The 25,277-nt window shown below is 36.0% G+C and overlaps 1 protein-coding gene across 4 annotated transcripts in view; it reads left to right on the top strand.

Moving 5' to 3' along the window:
* The window catches only part of NLK (nemo like kinase), a 65,375-nt gene that overhangs the window by 30,569 nt on the left and 9,529 nt on the right, over nt 1-25,277 (top strand). For all 4 annotated transcript variants that reach the window (XM_075168226.1, XM_075168228.1, XM_075168227.1 and 1 more), the window contains 6 exons: nt 3,841-3,970; nt 5,585-5,640; nt 15,512-15,618; nt 17,474-17,559; nt 18,499-18,708; nt 23,533-23,634. In XM_075168226.1, the coding sequence (XP_075024327.1) occupies nt 3,841-3,970; nt 5,585-5,640; nt 15,512-15,618; nt 17,474-17,559; nt 18,499-18,708; nt 23,533-23,634 (691 nt within the window). The remainder of the gene's footprint in view (nt 1-3,840; nt 3,971-5,584; nt 5,641-15,511; nt 15,619-17,473; nt 17,560-18,498; nt 18,709-23,532; nt 23,635-25,277) is intronic.

Genomic DNA, 25,277 nt, shown 5'->3' with positions numbered 1-25,277 from the left:
AACATGCAACCTCTGAGATGTTTGTCATGGGGGAGGAGAACCGGTATCCAAATCCAAGTACCAAACAGATGATTCCCCCTTGCTCAATTAGAAATGAACAAGCAAGCAAGTGGAAACTTGTTTTGGTATTTACTCCTCTTCCAGCAGATCAGTTTCATCCTGCCTACTGACAGGTTGAATTTCAGTAACAACTCTGTCGCCTGCCTTAAATTCAGTGTCGTCTTGTTGGTGCTGCTGCAACAGTGAGACCTGAACATGGCTAAAAATCCGCTGTGTGCGTAGTTGTAGTGGGCCTGCTTTTTATCTCCATGCACTCAAATCTGTGGTGCATTTTGTCAGGACATTAAGAATAAGGAAAAACCTGATGAGCAGAGAGGATTCTAATACATGCTTTGTCAAAGCAGCAGTGTAGAATTTTCCTCAACAGGTGTTGTTATGGTCTTTTGGTTCTTATTAGTCTTTAAGCCCCAAACCAAAGCCAAACTGTTCTTGCTCTTTTTTTTATAATGGTGTTTTTATTGATTGATTAATTGCATGTTGTTCAAGCACTTCTTCAATTTCTTGTGTCCGTCTCACGTAGATATGTGAATTGAATTGCACGTCTGACCTGTTTATGAAATTTTAATATGTCAGAAATACCTAAAATTTCAAAGCTGATTCTGATATGTTGAGTTATTTGCTCGTTAACATTCACAAAATGGGTTATTCTTCTATGACTAATTGGAATGGTGTCTTTCTGTTGTGATAGTACTCAAATTCAGAAGCTGATTGCTATAGATACAGCCTAAAATACAACTAGAAGCTTAAAAAGCTTGTAAGCTTGTGAAGCTTACAATCTCCAGAACAAGAGGAAGAGTGTTTAACAAAGCCACAAGATATCTGCAACTAGTTTTATGGAAACTGACTTCCTCTTGCTGTAAGCAGTCAAGGTGATGCCCAAGTTTCAGATGACAGATTTTTATCAATCATGGAAGGTTGCATTACTTGTTTGCATGTCTGTCTTCAAAAATGATGTTGTCTGTGACTGCTGATTGTTTTAGATCTGTCCACTTCAGGTTCTATTAAGCTTCTGTAATTTGAGTAAAAGCAAACAAAAAACCTATTAAATCTGTGAAGCTGGAGCTAATTTCTTCAACGAAGGAAACCCACAGACAAATTGCGATTGTTTCTTGCTTTACACTCTTTTTGTGTTGTACAACCCCTGCACATGATCAATGAAGACTTTTTAGTCTTTCTCTAGAGAAAGTTATATATGTTTACTGCACTAATTTATTAGAGATAATAGAAATGGTAGAAGTAGATGTGAACTCTCTCAAATAAGCTGTCTGGATCTTAAGCATTGTTTTATTCTGTCTTAAAGAAATGGAAGCAATTTTAGAGAATTAATTTGTTTACAGTGTAAAATAGCAATTGTTTCTATTTAAAGAAAATTCTTTTGTTGTAGTTATGTTTTTTAGATATGTTTCTAAGGAAAAATAATGAAACAAACCCACATATTTATTTTCTTCACCTTATTCAAAAAGAATTGTAGAGCGTGCTCTAAATATGCTGTAATATAACATAAAATAAATTTTGAAGGTTTTAAATCAAATATTTTTCATAGCCAAGATAGCCATTTAACTATTGTGTTAACTGTACTGTTGAATATAACGTAGCGGAGGAAGGTGCATGTGGTCTGCCTAGGTATTAACAGTCATTGTGAGGAAATTTCATGTTGTCAAAGGTCTCAGGTCTTGCATCTGTATGATACTTTAGTGCATCATCGTTGCGATCCACTAGTGGGATTTCGTCCATAGCAGTGTTTTGTTGTATGTGTGCAGTGGTCAGCAATAGTGTCAAAACTCCAAAGGGAAAAATTAGTAATTCAGTAGCAACTGCAGTGTAATCAGTGAGGATTTTTATGAATAAAATTTTACAACTTCGTTTTTGTAGCAAGAATATATCTATTTAATTCCCAGGAATCAGCAGCTTTTAAGTTTTCTTTTATACGTTAGAGGTTTGGTGGCTTGCTTTTTGCCTTTTTTTTTTAAAAAAAAAAAAAAAAGCTGGTAAAAACTTGGCGGGGGCCAGAAGTTCTGTCTCATAAAGAGAGAAGAATATCACTAATTAGCTGATCAGTGGTGCTTGACCTTGGGAGCAATGGGAGCTCTCAGCTCATGCTGGGATCAAATTTATATGACTTTGTGAGCCACCGCCTGGTACCGGCCCTGCTGTGTGTCATTCAGAATCTACCTCTGCTATAATCCCAAAGCTACGGGCCAGCCTGAAATGTCGCCTACTCATGATAATAGTACCTTGTTTTGCACTCACTGAGGTTAAACATCATCTGTGAATGAAGTTACTCTACAGTGGAGGGAGGATATTTCAGTCTGGCCCATGGTAAGTGCTGAGTTGCATTAACAGTGGATTTTCTGTAGCTCTTCCAGTTTTCATTCCCTTTCTTTCCAATTTAGGCTAGAGGCAAGAGGCAAAGGTCCTGAAGAAAATAGGAAATGTATTGTGAATTACAAGACCTTTTCAGATTCTTTTCAGCTCTATGTTTCCCACCATAGAAAGAGTCTAGTATCAACTTTCCTGAGTCCCCCTCTGCCCCTTATTTAAAATATGAATGTGCAGAGGCTATTAACAAGCGTTCTATTCTCCTTTGACTCCCACCACTAGTATCAGTGGCTACTTCTGACTTTTTGGATTGATTGAATTGTTTTGTATTTTGAAGTCAGATGTGCCACTTGGAGATAAGGCAGATATTTGATTACCCCATTCTAATTTTTTATTTAGATACTTAAACCAACATGGACCTGAGACAAAAGAAGCACTCTTTCATGTCATCTGTAGGAGAGTCACGTGATAGATAGAAAAGCCAGCAACTTTTTACGGACAAATGTAGTCATCATAGCTGGATGTAGATTCTTATGTGGTTATGGCATTGCACTGAGAAGAAAGTTATTTTGGTCATCCCAGTAAAAATATGCAGAAAAATAATGAAGGTTTCCTAACAACTGAAGATCTAGAAACCCTGTTTTGTAGTGAGATTTGAGAAGCCTCACCTTAAAAACCGTGTTTGGGAATTGAGGCACCATAATCTCCTTGCTCTAGTTTTATGGTTCTCATTATAAAATTCTATTTTCAGAATCTAATTACTTCAAATTAAAATACTTGCCATGTGGAAAGCACCTTCTAATTTCTGAACTACTATACTTGCATCCCATAAGCTCTATGGGAGAAAGACAGGTATCATGCCTGTTTTACATTTGTGGAAACTTAGATACTGTGTGCTGTTGCTTCTCCAGATGTGAAGTGTTCTAGTGATAGATCAAGTAATAGTCTTACACTTGCCCGTGTTCTGTCAGAATGGGATTATTAAATTTTTTGCCCTCTTAGGAGAGGAAGAAGAAAGCAGTAGACCCGAAAAAATCAGATCTGTGTAACTGAGAAAATGTTTTGCTCTTAATAAGGTCTTTTTTGGGAGCTGAAGGAGATGTTTATCATCACGTCTGCTCCTCTGCTCAAGGTGTTGATCTAAGTTTGAGCTACAGTGCATGCCAGTGTCAGGCAGTATGTGCACTGATGTACATGTGTCCAGCCGCTTAACAGCCACCAAGCTTGACTGGGTATGTGTATATGTACTCTAATCAAAGAATGATCACACTACATTTAATACAGAGTCTATAGCACAGTGGGTAATGCCCTTTGCTTAATACTTTTTTCCCTAGAAGTGTCTTCTCGTTGTTTTGACTCACCGTCTAAGTTGAGAATTATAAGAATTCTAAAATATTCTTTTCTGATTTAGAAAAATTGTCTAACAGTAGTATGTGATGTTCTAAATCTTTTATTCTGTAGGTCAGTAACAGATCCACGAGATGGAAAGAGAGTTGCACTCAAAAAGATGCCCAACGTCTTCCAAAATTTGGTCTCTTGTAAAAGGGTCTTCCGGGAGTTGAAGATGTTGTGTTTTTTTAAGCATGACAATGTAAGTAAATTCAAAGTAATTTTCTAGTCTTTGATAAAGCCTAATTGTAAAATGGAGCTATCTATAACAGAAGTATTTTTTTCTTTTAAGTTCTAGAATATCTAAAATGCTTTAAAAGCTCTCTAATTTTATGGTTATCAGATTTCCTGGAAACTCAGATATTACTATTGCAAACGCTATAAAAAATGAAATTAATAAGAATCTAAGGATATTCGTAATTTCCCTTCCAAAATGTTTGGAAATAGAGAGGCAATACACTTCCACCTAATCTTATTTTAGGCTTTAGATAAATGTCAATCTGCACAAAGCTATGCCAGCTGGAGATGCTTTCACTTCCAAGCTATTTCTTACTCCATCTTCCTCTCCCCTTTATTTATTGCGCTCTCAGTTCTTCTAGCAGAGTGGTTGTGTAGGCACTCCCAAATCTGCTTTAGGTAAAATCAGCTAGGTTAAGTTAAAACATTTTAAAAAATTATTTGAATCGACCCATATGGTTGTGTCTGAAGTGAATAAACAAAGTACTTACAGAAACTGTTCTACAAGTGCAACTGTGGATGTGGTAACCTCTCCCATTGATGAGCAATAACGAGCATCTTGGGAGTACTATCTTCTCCTAGTGGAATGGGATCAGGAAGTGGGTATCTATTTCAGAACCTTATTTCATTGCTTTTCCTCCTGTTTTAAAGTTTTATCTTTTTTTTATCTGAGGGTATCATATTCCAAGAAAGATTTTATTTGTGGTTAAGCACTGAATTCAGATAAGTGTTGTTCAGATAAGTGTTAAGGGACACAAAAGAGGCGGACTGCCTTGCAAGCTTGTACCAGATTGCAGAGTCCCACCACTACTACTGTCACCAGTCCTTGGGAGATGGATTCTGGGACAAGATTTCTTTCAAACTGGTATCTTAAACTGCTCCTCACCAGGGTCTTCATTATGGAGAAGATTTTACTGAGGACTATAAAATTAAATAAAAGCATCTCTGTAAGCAGTCAGAAGTTGAGCCTGGTAACCACTGAAGTTTGTGTGCTTCACCTAACTGTCATAGATATTCCTAGGACAGGATCTAAAAGACTACACCAAGGTAGTATTTTTTCCTGTGAGAGGATGTAAATTCTGTGCTGCTGCTTTTTCACCTTTTTGCTTTGCACAGAGAGCTGAGCTTCTGATTCAGAATGTGAACAACTTTGGTTTTTGTAATTCCCATATGGAAGCAGTATATCACAGAACTGAAGATGAAAGGCAGAACAAAGTGTAATATCTTTTGCTTTTGCATTTCTCTGCTAGAATGACTTCTTTCAAATATTTTATGGTTATATATATTTTTGAAATAAACCTATTTTTATTGGGTAGATAAACCTATGCTTTTAAGCTAGTACTTGAACAGCTGGAAAAAGTTTCTTGAATTAAAAAAAAAAAAAAGAGAGACCCTGAATGTACAGAATATCTGACTTAGTGGGCTATTCAATTCACGTATCTAATGGGATGGAATATTGGTCTGTCTGTGTGGGACAGAATAAAGCTAAGCTCTGTAAGAAAAGTGCAGTCTGTCTTTTTGAAAGGGATTTGTTTTTGTTTGACTGGGATAGGTCTTGATCTTGTGTGGTGTTTCCTAGGTACTCTCTGCCCTCGACATACTCCAGCCTCCACACATTGACTATTTTGAAGAAATGTATCCTAAATATAAAATAGAGCATCTTAATTGAGGTAGGTGTTATTTTCATTAGTTTAGAAACTGCAAGGAGTTGGTGGTATCTATGGAATAGAACTACAAAAATCTTGAACTTGTATCTGAACAGTTTTATTTAAAGAAGTGAATCTATACTATCAAGAACTCTTAGTTATTGTTAACATTGGAAGTGAAATGGTGCAGGATTGAACATGAAGCTTTGAACATGTAAGAGCCAGTAAATGCAGGGCATTGTGGTGTTTACCAACAGATGCTGCTGCGACTAATGGTGATTCCCCCAAAATATTTTTTTGAAAACTATATCCAGTAATTAACTTCCTCTCGGTTATTAGTACCTTAAAATACTTTCTGGTGTTTTCAGAGTGTGCTACTGTCACATGCTTTGAAACCATGACTTTTCAGGGATGTTTCAGCAGACTAGTTGGGTTGTGGCTTTCCTTGTTCAGCCTCCATCTTGATCAAGAAAACGGATTTCACACAAATATATCTGCTGTTTAATGTGTCACTGATGCAAAGGTACATGCTGTCTATGGGTAACTGTATTATAAAATTGAATTTTAGTACATAAATTGACATGAGAATGTCATGTTTTGTTTTGTGTTTTTCCTTTTTCAAACTTTGTTTGGGTTATCTTCTATTTTTGGGGCTGGGAATTTCTACATTCTTAAATACTGAAAAGTCAGTCATTGACCTGGGCAGGCTCTTACTGACTCTTAGTTGGAAGAGAAGTTCTGTGACTCAAAGCAGGTTGTTTTAGTACTTACTCTAGTTTTTAAATTGCTAGAAACTACTCCAATGCAATAAGTACAGATTTTCATGGTACAGAAAGTATCTAGAAATATTGTGAGACTTAGAACAAAAAAATATTTTAAATAGGGGTAATTCTGTTCTCTGCAAAGACTTTACTAGCTACAGACCAGGCATCATAATAAAGATTGTCTGCCTAGATTAATCCCACTGTCTGTTTTCTTCTTTATGCTATTTTAAAAATTTAACATGCTAAGATACAATTTTTGAGCATTTTTTAGCTGATAAAAATGAACTTGATAATTAGCAGTGAATGAGATAATTTGTTTGTATTTTATTTTTTATGTGTGTAGGAAAAAAGCTCTTCAGACTCCTGCCCATAACAGTTTTAAGATTATTTGCAGAGTTTTATGAACTGTTCAGATATTTTTACAACATGCTCTTAGTAACAAAATATCCTTTGTAGACTTCAGTAAAAGTGATATTGTAGAGAGCAGGTAATCAAATATCCTAACACATTGACATTTCCATTATCAAATTAGCATTTCAGTACAGGGATCTGCGATACACCTGAGGTCAGCTAATAGACTTCTGTGTGTTCTATGGAAAACCCCAAAAGCAAACACTGAAAATTAAACTCAGTGCTGAATTGTTGAAAGCAAACACTTGAATCATAGCATATTCAGTTTTGTATCATCTCCTTATACTGCTGCTCCTTTTACAGCTTTGGTTGCATTACCTTTCAAGTTTATAATTCACAACCAAATTGTGCAAATAAAAACTTCCTCCCAAAACCCAAATTGTTACCAAAAATCTCTTTGTAAATCAGGCACGGCATAGTGAAATGTCTGTTATAAGCCGCCAATCAATTTTCATCTAAAAATGTATGCATATACATTCAGGAACATATATAAAGTGTTCTGATTGAGGATTTGAGTTTATTTTCTGAAATTATATAGTTTTCATACAATTGTAATTGGGACCTGAGAGCTTTTTCTGTTAGCTGGATGCATAGTAATAGTTAGGTTTAAAAAAATAATTCTGTGTCCCACAGATGTCCACATCATGTGTTCTGCTTATCCTGCAAGTAGCTTTATTTTGTTGGTGTCAGTCTTCAGTGGAGCTGCTTGAGGTTTGAGTGCACCAGCTTACTCGTATGGTTAGACTTTGGAAGGTTATTTTTTAATTACTGATAGGTATTAGCTGCTTTTTTATATGACCCACTTTACAATTCAATTAATGGGTGGAAAATTGTCATTCTTTATTTTTAGATAAACTGAACTTTGTGAAATATGGTTTGATCTATTTATAATACCTTGAATTGATTGGTGAAGAAAGTAGGTGTATTTTAAACTTGGTGATTTTAACCAAAGTACAGCATGCATGTACTGATTGGTTGAAAATATTGCTATACTATACTAGGGCTTTTTTATATGAATATTAGATAAAGCTCTTAAATTTTGCTTTGATATTTCTTTCATGTGAACAGCATATGAGTAGTCTTCAAAAACTGGAGTTTGGTTATTTGCACTAGTTCAGTGCCCTCATTTTATAACAAGTCATGAGAGTTATAAATCAGATCTAGGTTAAGGATTACTCCTTCCATGTAATTGTACAATCAAGAATATTTAAATGGGATAAGCTTATTTTTATGAGCTTAGCTACTGCCAAGTTTTGTATATAAAGCCAGAAATGTTAGTTTCCTTCATGGCTAACTGATTTGAAGTCATTTTGACTAGTACTTTACAGGACTGTCTTTTTTTTTTTTTGTTTGTTTGAATTTCTTGACTCTAATATTGGTAATAGAAGACTATTTGTTTTGTAGTCTTCTTTCTCCTTTCTGTTGAAATAATTGCACTAAGTGCACTTATGACCCTTAAATTCATTAGGAGAATGAATGAATAGGTGTTCCAAATTTTATGCGTGTTTTTAATTGCATGTGCTTCTGCTTACTGTAGTATAAGAAGAACTTATTTCAGATTCATTTTAAGAAGATCAGGTAACTATATTCCATCTTTGGGGAACTTCTTTTGTTGATCAACTAGTATAGTTCCTAAAGATATCATAGTGACGTTCCGTTTTTATAATAAGCTATATTCATCAGTGATATTCTTTCTAAGGAGTTGTAGTGCCCTTTTTGGGGAAAGAAAAACAATCAGTAAAAGAACAACTAAAATGGTATGAATGATGCGTTGCAAATGAACTGGTAGAATTAGTTTCAATTATTCGATGTCTCATAGGTACTAGCAAGAATTGCAACGTATATTTTGTAAAGAGAACTCATCATAAAACTGACTTAAAATTTTGATAATAAGTTAAAAGATTTCTTAGGAAACTGGTGATGAATAAAGGAACTTTACTCTGGTGAGATTTTTGTTTTAGAATGCAAATTCCTTGCAGAATCTTAGATTGAGATATAATTTGAATGTATAATGAGGTTTTAGATTGAAAATCTTCGTAAGCATTTAACATCTTATATGGGTATTGATATTTTTGCCAATATCACTTAGTGCAAAAATGAATAGATAATAGTTCATATATTATTCTGGGTGTCTGTCTTGAGACAATAAATGAAAAAGAGGTTGTTAGTGAATTTTAGGTTTTATATGTTCATCATTAGGCCGAAGTTCAAGGCTTATCCCTGCAATCATCAACTTACCTTGGTGGAACAGAAGTAATCCCTGATACACAAGCTTGGATGATGTTTTCATTCCGTTGTATGCCTGTTGTATTCCTAAGTGAACTGACCTAGCTTTAAAGCATATCAGTTATAAAGGTACATAGCGACTCACAGATTTTGCTAGAGCATCTAAAAAGCATTTCATTACAATTAACATATCTGTTAATTCTTGATTGAACTGATTTGACAGTATTAGGTTTATGGTTGGACTTGATGATCTTAAAGGTCTTTTCCAACCTAAATGATTCTATGATTCTATGATTTATAGTGCTCTTTTTTCCAATTACAAAATCTTCTGCAATTGATTGTAATACTGAATTCTGCAACTGGAGATACACAGACACTCTCTTTTAAGAACTATCCTAAGTTTCTATAGTAACTTTTTGAAAACTATTTCCATTAAAGTGAATATTAGAAGCAGCTGAAAGACATCACTTTTTTCAGTCTTGTTATACTGACTTGGAAAGATTTTAATACTAGTAAAAGCAAAGGTGTGCAGCAATTCCTTCCCATTGATCTTATTAAGAGGTGAAAGAACTGTTTTCTGACAGATTACGGAGTAAATCCTTCATATATGTAGAGTGGAGGAGGGTAGACAGGGACAAGGTAAGATTTGGTTCCTCCAGCCAGTAGAGGGAACAATGACAACACTGTTGAGGTACCAAGTAGCGTGTGCTCAGGCTTCCTGTTCTTTCACAGTATCCTTAGAAAGGGTTTCCTGGTTTAAGTACCCTTCTGAAATGTCATCGCGGCAAGTTCCTCTGGGCCAACACACGAACAAATTGAACAGGGACCTCAAGGATTAAGAGGATTAGTATACTCTGTAGAAGGCTACGGGTTGCCAATTTGCAGCTGGTAACACAACAGTTTATATTGTTGGGTCAGACAGAATTGCGACTTAGATTCTCACTAGATATTCATGAGAACAGAATAGCTTGATGTACTTTCTACAGGTAATGAAATCATGGTGGTGTTATTGTCAAACCAGTAAACTATATGAGAGAGAGTCCTAGATGTCCGCTTGAATGAACTGTCTGCCAAAATGGCTCTGTTCTCTCTCTAACACGAGGCTCTTTTGCCTTGGGTTAAAATTTTGCTTTATTCAGCAAAGTTGTAATACCTTTATTCCAGTATTTGCAAAATCTAGTTGGATAATTTTGCCTGGAACTGAAAATGTTTTCCCTAGTATGCATTGATATTAAATTATTTCTATCAAGAAGATTATGTACACATGGGAAAATACCAGGGAGGTTTTAAAGTTGAATATCATGTGTTGTTAGCAGTGATCTTTCAAGTAGAATCTACTGGCAGTATGTGATTGGCTGTCAATGATTCAGTAAAAATAGACTGAAATTTTCCTCTTTGTCTTTTTCATTTTAAACCTTTTATAGGTACTCAATAAACTCTCTTAATTCCTAACTTAAGGATTATGACTTGATTTTTGAACAACCTGAAATGACGCTATGGGAGAAGGTTTTAAAATATTAACTTTGACTAGGAACTCTTCACAGTGCATGTTTGACATTTGGTGTTGCATTTTTTTTTTAAATCTGTTTTAAAAGCTATTTGTAGAATAAATTATCAATAGTAGTTAGTAATTTATCCACAGATCTACTACTGATTAATCCACATTCCCCCTTGCACTGTTTTGCTTTTCTCTGCTCATGGAAGTATTTGATAATTTTACTGCATCTGTCCGTAAGCACTGTAAAATATCAGAATAGTGATCTGCAAGAAATGCTTTGTAGCACAAACGCATTTCCCATTTGAATATCAAATTCAGGCAACCTCAAGACCAAATAATTAAATAACCAAGTGAAATTTTGAAACTAATGCTGAGGTAGTGGAGTTTATTTTTGTATTCTGCAGACTGCGTCCTGCCATACCTCTGGGGAATGGCTCACCGTTCCATTTCAGACACGTGTTTTTTACTGACACCAGAGAACCTGTATGTCTTACTCTCGCTACAGTACACAGCCAAGAAAACTTGTCACAACAAGCCTATACACGGTCTTGCAGGTGTGATATGCCAGATGTATTTGTCTTTCCCAAAACAGAGCTTCCACAGCATTCAAGCTTTGTTTTACAAATACATAGATACAATTATTTAGATATGAAACGTAGTGATTTTATTGTACATAATACAAAACATGGTGGTACTAAACTGCAGGCGATTAATACCAATGCCGTTAACTCAGAGCTGATTGATGACATGGTGCTTTTGTGGAAGGCTGGGAACTCCAGCTCCTGATGAGTTTTGAAACTGAGCAGGAGTGGAGAGGTGGGAGCTGCTGCTTCACCTAAGCGCTTCTTTCATTGTACCCCAGCTCAGTTGGGTTGAAAGGCTGAATTTTCTCTATATTAGGAACGCATCAAGAGCTTTGAAGCCCTTACCTTACACAGAAGTAAGATTCAGATGGAGTTTCAGTATTTTCTTCCTGGTATGAAAAACTGTCTTTTTTATTTTTTTCCCCTGACTCCAAAACCGTGTCCCTCCAAAAAGCTTCTGCTATTGCTTGTCCGTGGTCTTTAACACGTGCTATAGCTTGCCATTTCTACATTGCATAATTAGAGGTGACTTGATGGCAAATATGCTTATATCAGTAATTTTACCTGTAACAGAAAAGTCAGCAAATTTTAAACATAAAAAATAGTTTAGGCATTAGCTTCATTAAATTTTTTTGAATAATTGTGGTTCTATAGTCCAGGTCTTTTTTTTTCATGTTTTGGGTATTGATATGAAATGACGATGTTGTAGAAATATTTCTACTAGGAATCTATAAAGTCTACAAAGAGTTAGAAGAGAACAGAGGTGGCATCACAAACTAAGCTTGATATGATCCTAACGTAAAAACAAATATAACTAAAGTATACTAAAATAGGAGAAAACCCCTTGTCCCCATTTTATAGAAAATCCTGAAATGTGTAAGAAAAAGTTTTGTTTTTTTTTTAAAAAAAGCATTTTTATTACAGTATCATGCAGATAGACACCTCCACTACACTGTTAGCATCCAGCTAATCCACCTACCACAGAACTTGTTCACAGAATGCTGGCCTCTTCCCAGAAAAACAGTCTATAGGATTGAGTTTCGAGGTATGCAGAGACCTAATAAAGAAGGATCCAAGTCTTTATGAGAATACCACATCACAGAGTGTACTTTATTCCTTTTTAAAATTTGCCTGTCACTTTGTAAAATTTACCAACTCAGCAGGTCTCCCAGTCAACAGAGTAAGTGAAGTTCTTTTGTGCTGTGCATTTGCCTTGATAATTATTCTGAAGCAAATTGGTACATTTGTAGTTCTAATTTTATACAGCTACTTAACTAATTACTGCTGTCAGTTGCAATTTTTATGTGGTAGTAATGTTCAGCTTAGCTGCATATTACAGCTCCAGTGACCACCTCATAGCCAGCATATTTCATGTTTCAACTTTAAAAAGACAGCTGCAGGTACCTGTTTGAATAGTTGATTGAGATCCCATAGGGTTTTTGTAGTTTGTTTTTGCTAAACATTTATAGTACTGGCCGGAGTAAAGTCATTGACCCACTTGGGTACCAGCTGTTTAAGAAGCTGCCACATTTGTAAAAGGCAGGAACATCAAGCAAGTGCTGCTTTCGCTCTTGTTTAGAGATCCTCATTAAATTATCTAGAGACAATAATCAGATAGCTGCTGTTCAAGTTAATGGCACCTCTGAGCCCCTGTCAAGAGAGCTTTATTTAATGCGCAGCAGACCTGGAGTGGTGCAGGTGCCATTTCAGGCCCTCATTTAATTTAAGCTGCTTTAGTTGGCATGGCAACTAGTTGAGACATCTGGGAGACATTATGCTTGGGATTGAGATTTAGGAGGATTTGTGGCATAGCAAAACAAAAATCTTATCATAATAAAGTGCAGAGTAATGATTTTGGATTTTTAAAATATTTTACATTAAAAATGAAATGTAAAGATTTGTTGCAGCCATAAGGTAAAAACCAAATTTTAAAAGACCGGTATAAATATTTAAGAGGGTCTTTGCAAAAGGAGAAGAAAAATTAGAGGACGAGGAATTATGGTGCTCCAGGGTTGGGTTTTTTCTTTATGAATTCTTTATGAATGCAATTTTAATTTGGGGGTTTTTTGGTCAAAAAAGTGGTAATATTTAATTTATAAAATTAATCTTTGTGTGGTGTGCTGATGGCAGGTGAACAATTTGGCTGGTAGAGATTTGGCCGGATAGGGTTTCCAGAGCAAGAAATGGAAGGAGAACATTGATTAGGTAGAGATGAAAGAAAATGTGAGTTTTCTCTGGATTGTAATAAGTGCAGCTTGACCTGTGCCAATTAATTGATGATAATGGTAAGAACAAGTAGAAGTTTCTGCTGAAGCTGGCTTCCTTACTGTGTGACTGAGAGAGAAATATCTGAACTGAAGTCCGGGTTTGCTATTATATTTCAGACTTGATATGTAGCAGAGCTGGTTATAAAGAGCATTGAACCAACTGATAGGCTCCTACAGGATAACGGTGAGATTTAAAAACAAAACAAAACCGTCAATGTTGACCTAGTTAGCTTTGCTTTCAGAGGAAAGGTCAGGACGGCACACTCGTAAAAATACCACCATGAGGTCGACGAGTTCATGAAGTTACCGGAGCTTGTGCGTGGCAGATACGGAAGACAAGTAGAACTGAAGCGTGTGACTTCCTCATGCACAGCAAAAGCCTGCTTCTTCCTCCAGAGTGGAAGGCAAAGCTGTACACGCTCCAGTGTTCGGGTGGCACCCCGTCGGAGGAGGGCAACTGAGCTGTTGCTGATTCTTGCAGCTGACCAGTTTGTATTTTTGGAAGGCTGAGAGCTGACTACCGCTTTACCTTGAACTGTGAATGAACCTCTGCACCAAGGGAGATACTAGATTGGGGCCCAGGAGATGCAGTTTTATTTCTAACTCTCTCCTTGATCTTTTGCGTGACCTTGGCAGCGTGCACCACCCCTCTGCCGTGTTTTTGTCTGTTTCGAATGTTGCAGGGCTTGGTGTGACTCCTAATGCTTAGCGCCTAATGCAGGGGTCTCAGTGAGACATTTGATACCTTGCTGTAAGGTAGTTCAGTTAACATATGGCTACCGTGTTTTCCCTTCCTCAGCCACAAATGTAATAGTATCAGAGATTTTTGTTTCAAATATAACTGCTGAAGTAGCTTTTAAAGCAGTAATGTTTCTTAATTATCGAGCTTAGTTGTTGTGAAAGTTGAAAATTCTCAGTATTGCAAGTTCAATTCTTGAAAGTTGAGGTGCTGTGGTTTTGCTTTAAACTCTGTTCTGAACCACAGCTCCAAAATCAAAACTTAATTTACCAGTGGTGTTCGTGAATGAAGCAGAGTACAGAGGCAGCTTCTCTGCAACTCAGCAGGCTCTTCATCGGTGGCCGCAGCCAAAGCTGTCTCTCCGTAACTGCCCTGTACGACTCATAGGCAGCGTATGTCTGTAGTATCCCGAGTATTTATCGTAATGATTTTTGCAAGTGTTTTATTACTGTCACATATTCAGGAAATTGACACTATGATACTGATTTTGTGGGTTAAGATGTGCTGCTTGTGTATTCAGTATTTCTCAATTTTTGAAACATTATATTTTTAGTATTTTTAGTCCTTCCCGAATAAACACAATACCCTTCTTAATCCACACCTTACCTTAGCATAAGCCACAGCATATACAACCTGTTGTATCTTCAAGTATTTGTGTAAATTATCAGTAAGCATGACTATTGCTGTGTTCTGCATGTCTATGAGTACTTGAAGTAGTGGTTTCTGTTTGTTATTTTAGTTTTTCTTCCAGATAGAAGTTTTTTTTTTCTTTTGCTTCTCCTGTTATAACTCAGAAGAGGGTTTATGACTGGGATTTATATGCATGTGTATATGATGCTTGAGAAGGTAAATAGTGGGTACTGGGTAGATATAGGGAAGCATATGTGTTTTTAAAAGTCTGCATTACTGATTGTGTAGCAACCTGCAAGGTACTTTTGATAACCAACTTTCACAGGCTTGCACTTGCCAGTTTGGTTAAACCATGTTGACGTATGTCCACTATGAAGACGCTACTTTAGTTATTTGTAATTTGTGGCTTATGGATCTTAAGGAAAAATTTAAAGGTTTCAAGATGCCATTAATTATATTAAAATTTTATTTTGTTTTCTGAGTCGTAATTTGACTTTGGAATGATTTTGTAACAACTACCTTAACGCAAACACTGCTTTATTGAGTAATCTGTTTTCTTTCACAACCCGTTTTTTATTTTCATTCTTGTAAGAGTCTGGAGACTTGACCTCTGAAGAAGCTTTGTTCTTTTTTACTCGATAGCTCTGACCTGTAAGAGCTCAAATTCCTAGGAGTTAGAGTAAATGTTTCAAGAGATTATGTGCTGGACTTTCTGCTTTTGCCTTAACTAATAAATTGAAGATATGTTGTCACTGAATTGATGCAGAGTGACCTCCATAAGATTATCGTCTCTCCTCAGCCACTCAGCTCGGATCATGTCAAAGTTTTTCTTTACCAGATTTTAAGAGGTAATCTTTCTTCTTTTAAATTTAATGAAAATTATGTAGTAGTAGTATTTTCTTCTGTTTCTTAATGTTTATTCTCAAGACATCCTCATCTTGAATAAGTTTCCCATGGAAACTTGTTCTTTTTATTTCATATTATGAATGAATAGCAAGCATTAATTATTCTAGTTACAAGAATATGGCAGCCCTGCAGCCTTCCATCACAGTCATGGGTAAAGATGGCAAGACTTCCGCTTCAGCTGCAAAGGCTTTTTCAATGGCCTGTGAGAGTCATAAGGTGGGTGGGTGTGTTTTAACAGTCCTCCAATGCTTTTTGAATCAAGATACAGAAAGGACACCTAGACTGAGCCAAATTGATAAATATATGCAACTATACCCACTTAAGGTATTCTGGAGAACAGTCTAGTTTAAATTGTTTTGGAACAGTCCACTAAAGTTTGATTTTTAGCTAAAACAATTTACCATAATAGTAATTTTAAACTTGATTTTTTTTTTAGTCCATTTGGAAACTTTTATCCAAGAAATGAGATTATTGTGCTTGCCTTTTGAACATCTGATCAGTGTTAGTCCAGTTGCTTTTCCATTAGCTTTATTTGAGTATTTTCACTGGAATAAGCTGAAAGTAAACAGTCAGTTTTATCTGGCAGTAAATAAATAGTAGATTGTATCAATAAAGAGCAGAGCAAAGAAATCTAAATTATATCCAGAATTAGTATGGGCTATTCCAGGTACGTGTTGTGCTAGAGGAAATATTTATACTCCTCCTAAAGGACAAAAGGCATTTGTGCTTCTGTGATTACTGAGTTTGATGACTGGGGGAACACTCAAAACTCTAATTTCTATCCAAATGGCAATGCAAAACTGTCAGTTAAAGTTTGTTCACGAGTTACTTGAATTCTCATTCCATTTGCCCAAGCATTTGACCTGAGAACTTAGTGTTCCCCAGTTTAATGCTATTATTTATTTTTGCTCTATCTGGCTCTACTTGAATTATGGCCATTTTTCCATTTTCCATGCTTTTTCTGCTATTGTAGTTCATGTGCATAATCAACTTCATGTTGGTATACTTTCTTCCACTGTACTTTTCAGTGAGGTGCTTTCTGCATTACTTTCATTTTCTTAAAAATACCACAATTATAGCTTCAGGGACAGCAAAAGCATACAGAAAGGATAGGTTATCTTTCTTTCCTAACCACCTAAATGTTAGAAACATCCGCAATGGCTGTGATCAGATGTCCTAAGTTCATTAGCTCTAGCTTTGAATTTTTGCACTAATAAAGTTAAGAAAAGGATCTAGGCTTTACTGTAATTTGGGCCTGTATTCTCTTAGCCTTGTTTTACATTATCTGCTGCTGATACTAGTTTGAAAAAAGTGTTGTTGTTTTTTTTTTTTTAAAGGAAAAAAAAGGCAAATTAGCTTGGGTTTAAACTGAGTTTATTTCTGAAGTGCAGCTGTTACCTAGGAAATTGTTAAGTCAAATTTTAGTGCTGCAGAAGTTAAAATTATTATTGGGAAACAGAGCAGTAAGAGGTATATGTCAATATTCCAGTGTTGTGATTAGCAGAGTATCCATATCATAACCAGGGAGATGATGTTTTTGTTTTGTTTTCATTAAAAAAAAAAAAAAGACTACTTAAATTACTTGCTCTGTCTAGTTTGTATACTCCAAAAGTTTTATCCTTTCATTGAGTGATGAGTGTATACTAGAGACTGGAAGTTAGAATCGTATAAAAAATGAGCCAATGGCAAAGTCTTTGCTGATCAGGAGTTGCAAGACCTTCCAGGAAAATGTTGTCAGCCTTAAACTTCTTCTAAAAGGAAAAAAGGTATTTATTTTAATTTCGTTTAATATTTCAGGTCTGAAATATCTACATTCTGCTGGCATTTTACATCGAGACATTAAACCAGGGAACCTACTTGTGAACAGCAACTGTGTCCTTAAGGTGCTACTTAAATTTATTGAAAATGTACATATGTATATGCTGTTCATTATAAATCAGTTGTTATTTTTTTAAACAAAAACATTTAATATGAACACTTTTCCTGAAAGTCATTTTAAAACAGAAAAATCTCACAGATTCTTTAAAAATTATAAATGAAACAAACATCTTCCTTTCCCCTTTTGTCCCTACCTCTCCCCAAATGTATGAAGGCAAGACAGACATAATTCTTTTGTTTGACTTGCGTGGGATCTCTTGTGCCCTCAGCAGTTGAGAAAGGCAGGCAGCTGCTTCAGGTATTGCAATGTTAGTGTTCAGTGTGCTAATCAAAGTATAAAGGCGATACAGAACGCCCAAGACTATTCCATTAGCTTCTTAGGCATATGAAATTTTGGAGGGCTGAGGCATGTTGTATAGCTATGCCAAATATAAAAAAAAAAAAAGTTTTGTTTGCACTGATTTGCTAAGCATTCTAATTGTGAAAGTTTTGGTCTGTTTTCTTAACTCTTTTTGTTTAAGAAATTTTTTAAAATTCTGAAAGCCAAAGTGAGTAGAAGGCTGAATCTTTCTGTAACATTGTGAGGCATATCATGAACAAATGAAATCTGGTTTGTGATGAAATATTCTGTACCTAGAGGTTGGCAGTATGTATTTTTTTTTTTAGTGCAAAGTTTTTTAATCTTTTAGATCATAAATATTGTAATGCCAACTAAAAATGTACTGTGATTTCAAATAAAATTGTAGAAAGTTTAAATGGATGTGGAATAAAGTAGCGCAAGTTCTTCATATTCCCCTTTCCCTTTGCTTATGCAGTTACAGCAGATTTTCTGATTTATTTAATGCTGGTTTGGAATTTCCTGCTTTGTTACCAGAAGGTTACCTATTTGAAATGCATTAAGTGTTTTGGTTATTTTAATTTTTTTATTTACCTTCTCAATTTAGATTTGTGATTTTGGATTGGCCAGGGTGGAAGAATTAGATGAATCTCGTCACATGACTCAGGAAGTTGTCACTCAGTATTATCGAGCTCCAGAAATCCTGATGGGCAGCCGTCACTACAGCAATGCTATTGACATCTGGTCTGTAGGCTGTATCTTTGCAGAATTACTTGGGCGAAGAATATTGTTTCAGGCACAGAGTCCCATTCAGCAGGTATAATTAAATTTCCCTTTAAAAATTTTTCTACTGCATAATTTCATGGAATCAGTTATACTGATGCATTTTGAACCTCAAACTTGCTTTTGTTTTGCTTGGTTTACACACAGGCAAAAACCCAAGCTACTTTGAAACACTGAAATGATAGCTTCCAGACAGTATTAAAAGTAGTGGTTATTAACATTAGCTTTTGAAATGTGTATTTTTTTGTAATCCCCTGTAATCTATTGCCTGCTGTAGCATTTTATTGAGATAAGGTAAAGGTGATATAACCGGGATCAAGGTTTTTGTAACAAGTAATATAAGAAAGTAGTAAGTTTTCTGTCAAGATGGTAACTGGACAATATTGGCACTTGAACTATTTAAACTGCCAATTAGTAGTATTGCTCAGACTGCTTCATTTTAGTATTTAAACATACAATATTGGCACTTGAACTATTTAAACTGCCAATTAGTAGTATTGCTCAGACTGCTTCATTTTAGTAACGGTCAAGTGTGTAAGAAGGTATTGAATATTTTTTTATGTTGTATAGCTGTGACTAGGTATAAAAACATGAGATGCACCAGAATACTTCATCACCATTCCAACAGTAAGCAAGCTAATATAATATACATATATCTCTAATAATCTTGAAATGCTATTTTTACAGTAGATAGAAAATAATGTCTGCAGCAAGATATTAGAGATGGATGCATTTATACTTCTATCTAAGAGAAGGAACAGGATGTGCTGACATAAAAATATTTATCTTCAATGTTGCTAGTATTTGTCCATAGATTAGAAACTACATAGCATTAAAATTGTGAGATTACGTATATTGATTTACAAGAAGTAAAAACATATTCCAAACTTTTGTAAAGGTGACATTCCAAACTCTATACTTTTCTTGTTTGTTTGCATATAGCATTTTCAAGGGTTTGAGAGACATTCACATTAGCATGCTGTTTTCAACATTTGTATATTTAAAATGTTGTTGTGTTGTGTATATATTTTTTTCAATGCTGTGTCCTGTCTAGTGGTACCTGTCATGTCACTGCAGTAGTGTTCCCAAGGAGGGACTTGCTAGTCGTTCTAGACAGCACTGATACCTTGTATGATCACAAAAAGTAGTCTTACTCCCAAAATACACCTCTCTCACCCTGTGAAGAGACTGCAGAGGAGAAAAGCAGTAATGTAATCAGAACTACTAGTTAAATTGACAGCTATTCTGTTGTGGTCTCAAAAATATTTAAGAGCTCCTGTTTTTCTCAACTTTGATCTTTTGCTACGCTGAAGCTAAACATATGTGTGATTTTAATAGCCTTGGCTACCCTTCTTGAAATTTAAAGTGCAAAGACATTAATCAGATACCTCTAGAATAGCAATATGGGCTGGGTTTTTTTAGGTGGTGTTCACTTTATTTGACTGAAAAGTTGTATAAAGTTATGTAAGAGTTCCTAGATCTTTTCTAATCCCTGTGCAGTAGAATGGTTTAAGAAGTAATCACCATATGTATTTCAATTATGATCTGAGAAATTCAGTACTAGTCAAAGGTGGACAGAGTCTATAGAAGTGCCTTGGGCAGTCGACGTTACGGTCTTCCCTCAAGCCTGTGCCGTGCCCCTTAGTGTAGACTGTACACTGAAAATGGTTATCCCATACACCCAGCGGGGTTAACCAGGACAGCGAAAACTCTCTGATGTCAGGATAGCCATCATCAGGCTAAAGTTTTCCTGGTAGAAAAACCAGGGGAGAGATCATTTTAAAACTGACTGTGCTGGAATTTTTAACTCAAATCTGTGATGAAGAAAGTGAATAAAGCTTTACATTATAAACCAGACTGGAACTGGTGATTTTGGTATTTTAAACTTTGGGTAGTATCATGTTGAAAGTGATGAATATATCGGAGTTGCTTACTTGAGTTACAATAGCTAACTTTTGATAAGGATTTTGTGGGATTTCTTACAACAGTAAGAAATGAGATAATCTATACTGAGACTTAGGTAATCAGAGACACTGTCAAATACAGTATTTCCTAACACCTCCTATTTTTGCTTTTTACTGATACTATTTAGAATAGTTAGCTTTTTTGTATGATACAATCTTTCTATTTTTGTTTAAAAATGCATTTTTAAAGGTGCAAATACAAGTTGTTTTTCGCTGTCTGTCCAGAAACATTTAATACATCTAATTTTATCTTTTAGTGCATCTGTGGTGCAGGAAGGGTGATCTCTGACTTTCTGACACTCTGTGGGAGCAAATGCCTTTCTCTGCTTGCTTTAAAGACTAGTCTGCACACTGTTTTGTAAAAGGCAGGTTATAGAGTGCTAAGTTTTAACCACCTTCCTAGGTTAGCCAGTTCCTCTAGTCTGGTTTTGCTGATTATTATTTAATCCTCCTTAAAGACAACCAGTCACATGGCTGAGACAATAAGCAGAATCCGTTTGGAAGGATCAGAGTGTCAGGAAGAAAGGAGGACCGGGCAGATACTGCCGGCCTAGTGTAGCCATTTCCCGTCAGCCGTGGCACGTACCTGAAGTTGCATTTCTGGCATGTTGCGCAGCCAGCCTTTGGCATGTCAGCACGCATGTACGCGGCGGAGAGAGGCTTGCTGTTTCACACGTCAGTATACCAAGGGTATGCTTGTTGCTGGATACCGTTTTTGTATTTCTGACTTCAGCGATGCTTACTTGAGCAATTAGTGCATACCAGCAGGAGGGGATCTGCAGGGCGAGGTCGTCAGTGCTGAGGACCCACACCCCCATTTTCCACAATTCAGAGTGGAAATGCGCTTTGGAGCGGGCCTGGTCTGGGTGCACAGGCTGGATGCCCACTGGCAGATGAAGTTCCTTTAGGTGTGGTGATGAAACGCATCCCGCAGGGAGTCGTATCAAAAAGGACCCCGTGCCTGTGCTCCAGGACGCTCAGTGCAAACCAGAGCGCAGCAGTGGCAGCAGCTGGGAAGTTAGCTTTGAAAGTGCACTTCTCCTTCTGACCCAGAATAATAATGTAATAATGTAGATTCATTGTATGTACCCGAAAGACTCGAAATTCACGCAGCTGAGGTCAGTTGAATTCGAAATTAATGTTTTGTAGTATTTTTTCTATTTTTACACTAAGATTTCAAAATCTATTTTGTAATACTTCAGAAAAATATGTTTAATGACTGATGACATGCATCTAGATAAATGAAATCAGACCTCTTAACAAAACTCTTCTGTGAGTGTATTGGAAATGTATCGGCTAAGACAAGAGAATTTATGTCTTGAGAGATGTTAAACATGAACTTCCAGGAGATCATTATGAAAATTGTTTTCAGTGTTTTTTCTTGTAACCATTAGAATAAAGTGTGTGTATTTATATCCATATCTATATATATATAGATATAAACATGTTTTAACATACCATTGCTGTGTGCTTCAGGAGTAGTTGGCTGAAAAATACAGGTGTTTATATAGTCTACATTCCCTGATACCCTGGTGTAATTTATTACATTACTTTTTCAATTTTGTAAATACATTGATCTTTTATTATATCAGCTCCATGTGTCTATTTCTCAATTACGTATTTTCCACATCTAAAAACCTCAAGGTTTAGGATTTTTTTCCTTGTCTAGTGTTCCATCTCCTTACAAACGTAGGTACTTTGCTGTCGCTCCTCTCTGAAGTTACGCTAGCCCTGGCCACACGGTGCCAAGGCGCACGGGAGGACACGTGTTCGGTACCGTTATGGCGTTGCCTGTACCCGGAGGCACTGGACAGACTAGTGCTTCTGCTGGAGAGCGGGAAAAGGCGGAGAGAACACACCAATTGAAGAGTTACAGTTTGGTGTGTAAACAGCAGTCGCATTTCACAATGTTATACCAACAGTCAGTGGGTGATTTTCACGCATGCAAGGCCTGTATAGTGACGATAATGGGTTTGTTCTCAGAGGAGAGCTCTGCAGTTGCTCGTTAGCGCGGGTGGTCGCAAGGGAACACTTGGAACCAGGGTGCCGATCTCACCACTGACAAGACTTTTTTTTTTTATTATTTTGCTTGACTTACACGGGGGGGTTTTTTTGTTTGTTTTTATTCACTAAAGGAGTATATGCACACACTTTTGTAGAAATACGGTGAAAGCTTGTTTGTTGCTTTCCAAAATGAAAAAGGTGAATGAAATGTCATTTCATTTAAAGTTGAGACCAGTTTTAAACGCAGCATCATCTTTGCTCTTCTTCAGATAGCTTTTGTTTTCCTTATAACCAGCACTACTCTTTTTCCTTCCTCTGGTGCTGGACAGATTTTTTTTTTTAAACTTATTTTTCTCATATAATGGAATTTTTTATATAGTATGTTTGTACTGTAGTTCTGAGGGGTTTTTTTCCCCATTTTCTATAGTTTTATCCCTGTTGATGGCAAAATATTTTGTGTAAAGTAGTAGTTGACCTGGTTTTGGGGGGTAATTTTGTGTGGTATATTGGTATGCAATGCTGACATTCAATTGAGAATATTTGGGGTTTGGAATGAGTAACACACCATTAACAGTACTTCACAATTTTCTTAATGATGTAAAATTGACTTTTAAATTGCACTAAAATGCGTTACTAAACCTGCAAACAAAAAAGGCTCCCAAACCTGAAAATCAGCTTCTGTTAGGGCTTTTTCAGTGAAATGACAAATGTTTGTATTTGCTATCTACTAAATGTATACGTTAATATTTGTAATTTACTATCTGTAAAATAGTGGATTTTAACTGATTCATAACTTAAATGTAATTTGTGTTAGCTTAAGAATCTGCTATCATAGTGAAATATATTAATATGTGTCTAAGATCTCAAATTTATATGTTCTATACCTACAGTTGGATTTGATCACAGACCTGTTGGGAACACCGTCGCTGGAAGCAATGAGGACGGCTTGTGAAGGCGCCAAGGCACATATACTCAGGGGTCCTCATAAACAGGTATAGCTGGAGATTGCTGGCCTTTTTTTACACTTGGTCAAGACAATCCTTCAATGAGCCCCCATAAGTTAGGATTTCCTCTGTGCAGGATACTACTGCTGCATCATCGCAATGTTTCACATCTTGATTAAATTCCCATGGCATGTTTGTTCATAAATACTTTGTTGGATATTTAATCTCAGAGCTGTCTCTGCCTTAAACTGGGTTAAATTTACCAAAGGTGGTTGTGGTGTTGCAGTGGCATTGGTTAATGGTGTAGTTATTCAAACTACTATTGAGCCGAGGTGGTTTCTCACTAGTAAAGTGCCTTTCTGGCTTCTGTCTTCTATGTATTGTTTCACCTGATGATACAGGTGAAAGTCTCCTTTTTTGAAGCGACAGTGTTTTGATAGCTGTTTTGAATGAAGATGTTGAATTTAAGTGATAATATTGGCAAGAGACATAAATTAAAATTGACAGTATAGTTCAGAAAGCCCCGGAGGGACTCCTGTACTGACAGGATCAAGAGTGTTAGAAGTGGAAATCACCCGTTATCCAGATCTGTAAACAGAACAGTCCAGCAACTCATCACCAGAGGGTCCCTTCTCACATCTGTGCAGTGACCCGAGCTGTTCGTGAAAGGCTTAACAAGATATTGAAACCTGAGATACGACATTCAACATAACTGAAGTAAAAGTTAATTAAAAAAAAAAAAAACAAAGCCAAAACAAAAAAACCAAAAACAAACCAGAGATAAAAGGCAGGATGATGTCATTATGCTGACTGGACAATAAAAAGGACAAATGAAATATACTATTAATAGATGCAAAGAAATGCTTATGCAGGAATCCATAGTGCAGTAATAAAGCAGTATGTCCATCTAATATGGTCATTTTAATGATTGTTAGATAGTAAAAATTAACAAAATTAACCTGTACGTGTTAATACATCAGATCTTTCCAGTAGCTAAGTTTGCATCTTTATTTTCTGCATGTTGAAGTAATTTCTCAAATGTCTACTCACCACAATAGTAGTTAACCACAGAAATGAGCGTTGAATATATATTCTGCTATATTATTAACATGTGGGAGTTCTGCCTCCTTGGCATTTTTGATTCACTACATCAAGTTGTCTCTATTCCATTTTATGACAGGGTTTTTTTCTTTTAACATTAATAATAGGAGGATTTCCTTAAGACTTTTTCTACCAGTTTTAAAAGAAATCAAGTCTATTTTTTTTGCTATCACGTGCTAGAGGAGTTGTAAGGAGTTGTAAATTTTAAGCATGTAGTCCTGCGCTTTCAAGGTTTGACGTGTTTTAAAAAAAAAAGTTTTATAGTGATTGAAGCTGGGAGAAATACATCCACTATACTTTATATGTAAAATATATGTAGCAGTATACAAATACATCCAGATACTTTATAAACTACATTGGTTTTAAATTCTGATAATTCGATAGGCGCTTGACATTTCTTAAGTGCAGTAGTTGTGCTCTTGGTAGTAGTAAGCAAGAACTATGGAATTTTTTTGTTAGCCTTGTTCAGTTTTATCAAGAATTGAAATGGGTACAAGAATGTCTTCTGATTTTCTAATCCCAGTGCTATGGCTATTCTTGTACAAGCCTCTGAAACTGTGCCTCTTGACCCATTAAATGATGGGAATACT

The sequence above is a fragment of the Calonectris borealis genome, chromosome 19 (genome assembly GCF_964195595.1).
Source record: "Calonectris borealis chromosome 19, bCalBor7.hap1.2, whole genome shotgun sequence".
Taxonomy (NCBI): domain Eukaryota; kingdom Metazoa; phylum Chordata; class Aves; order Procellariiformes; family Procellariidae; genus Calonectris; species Calonectris borealis.
The sequence above is the reverse complement of the archived record's forward strand: the minus strand, read 5'-3'. Positions and strand labels throughout refer to the sequence as shown.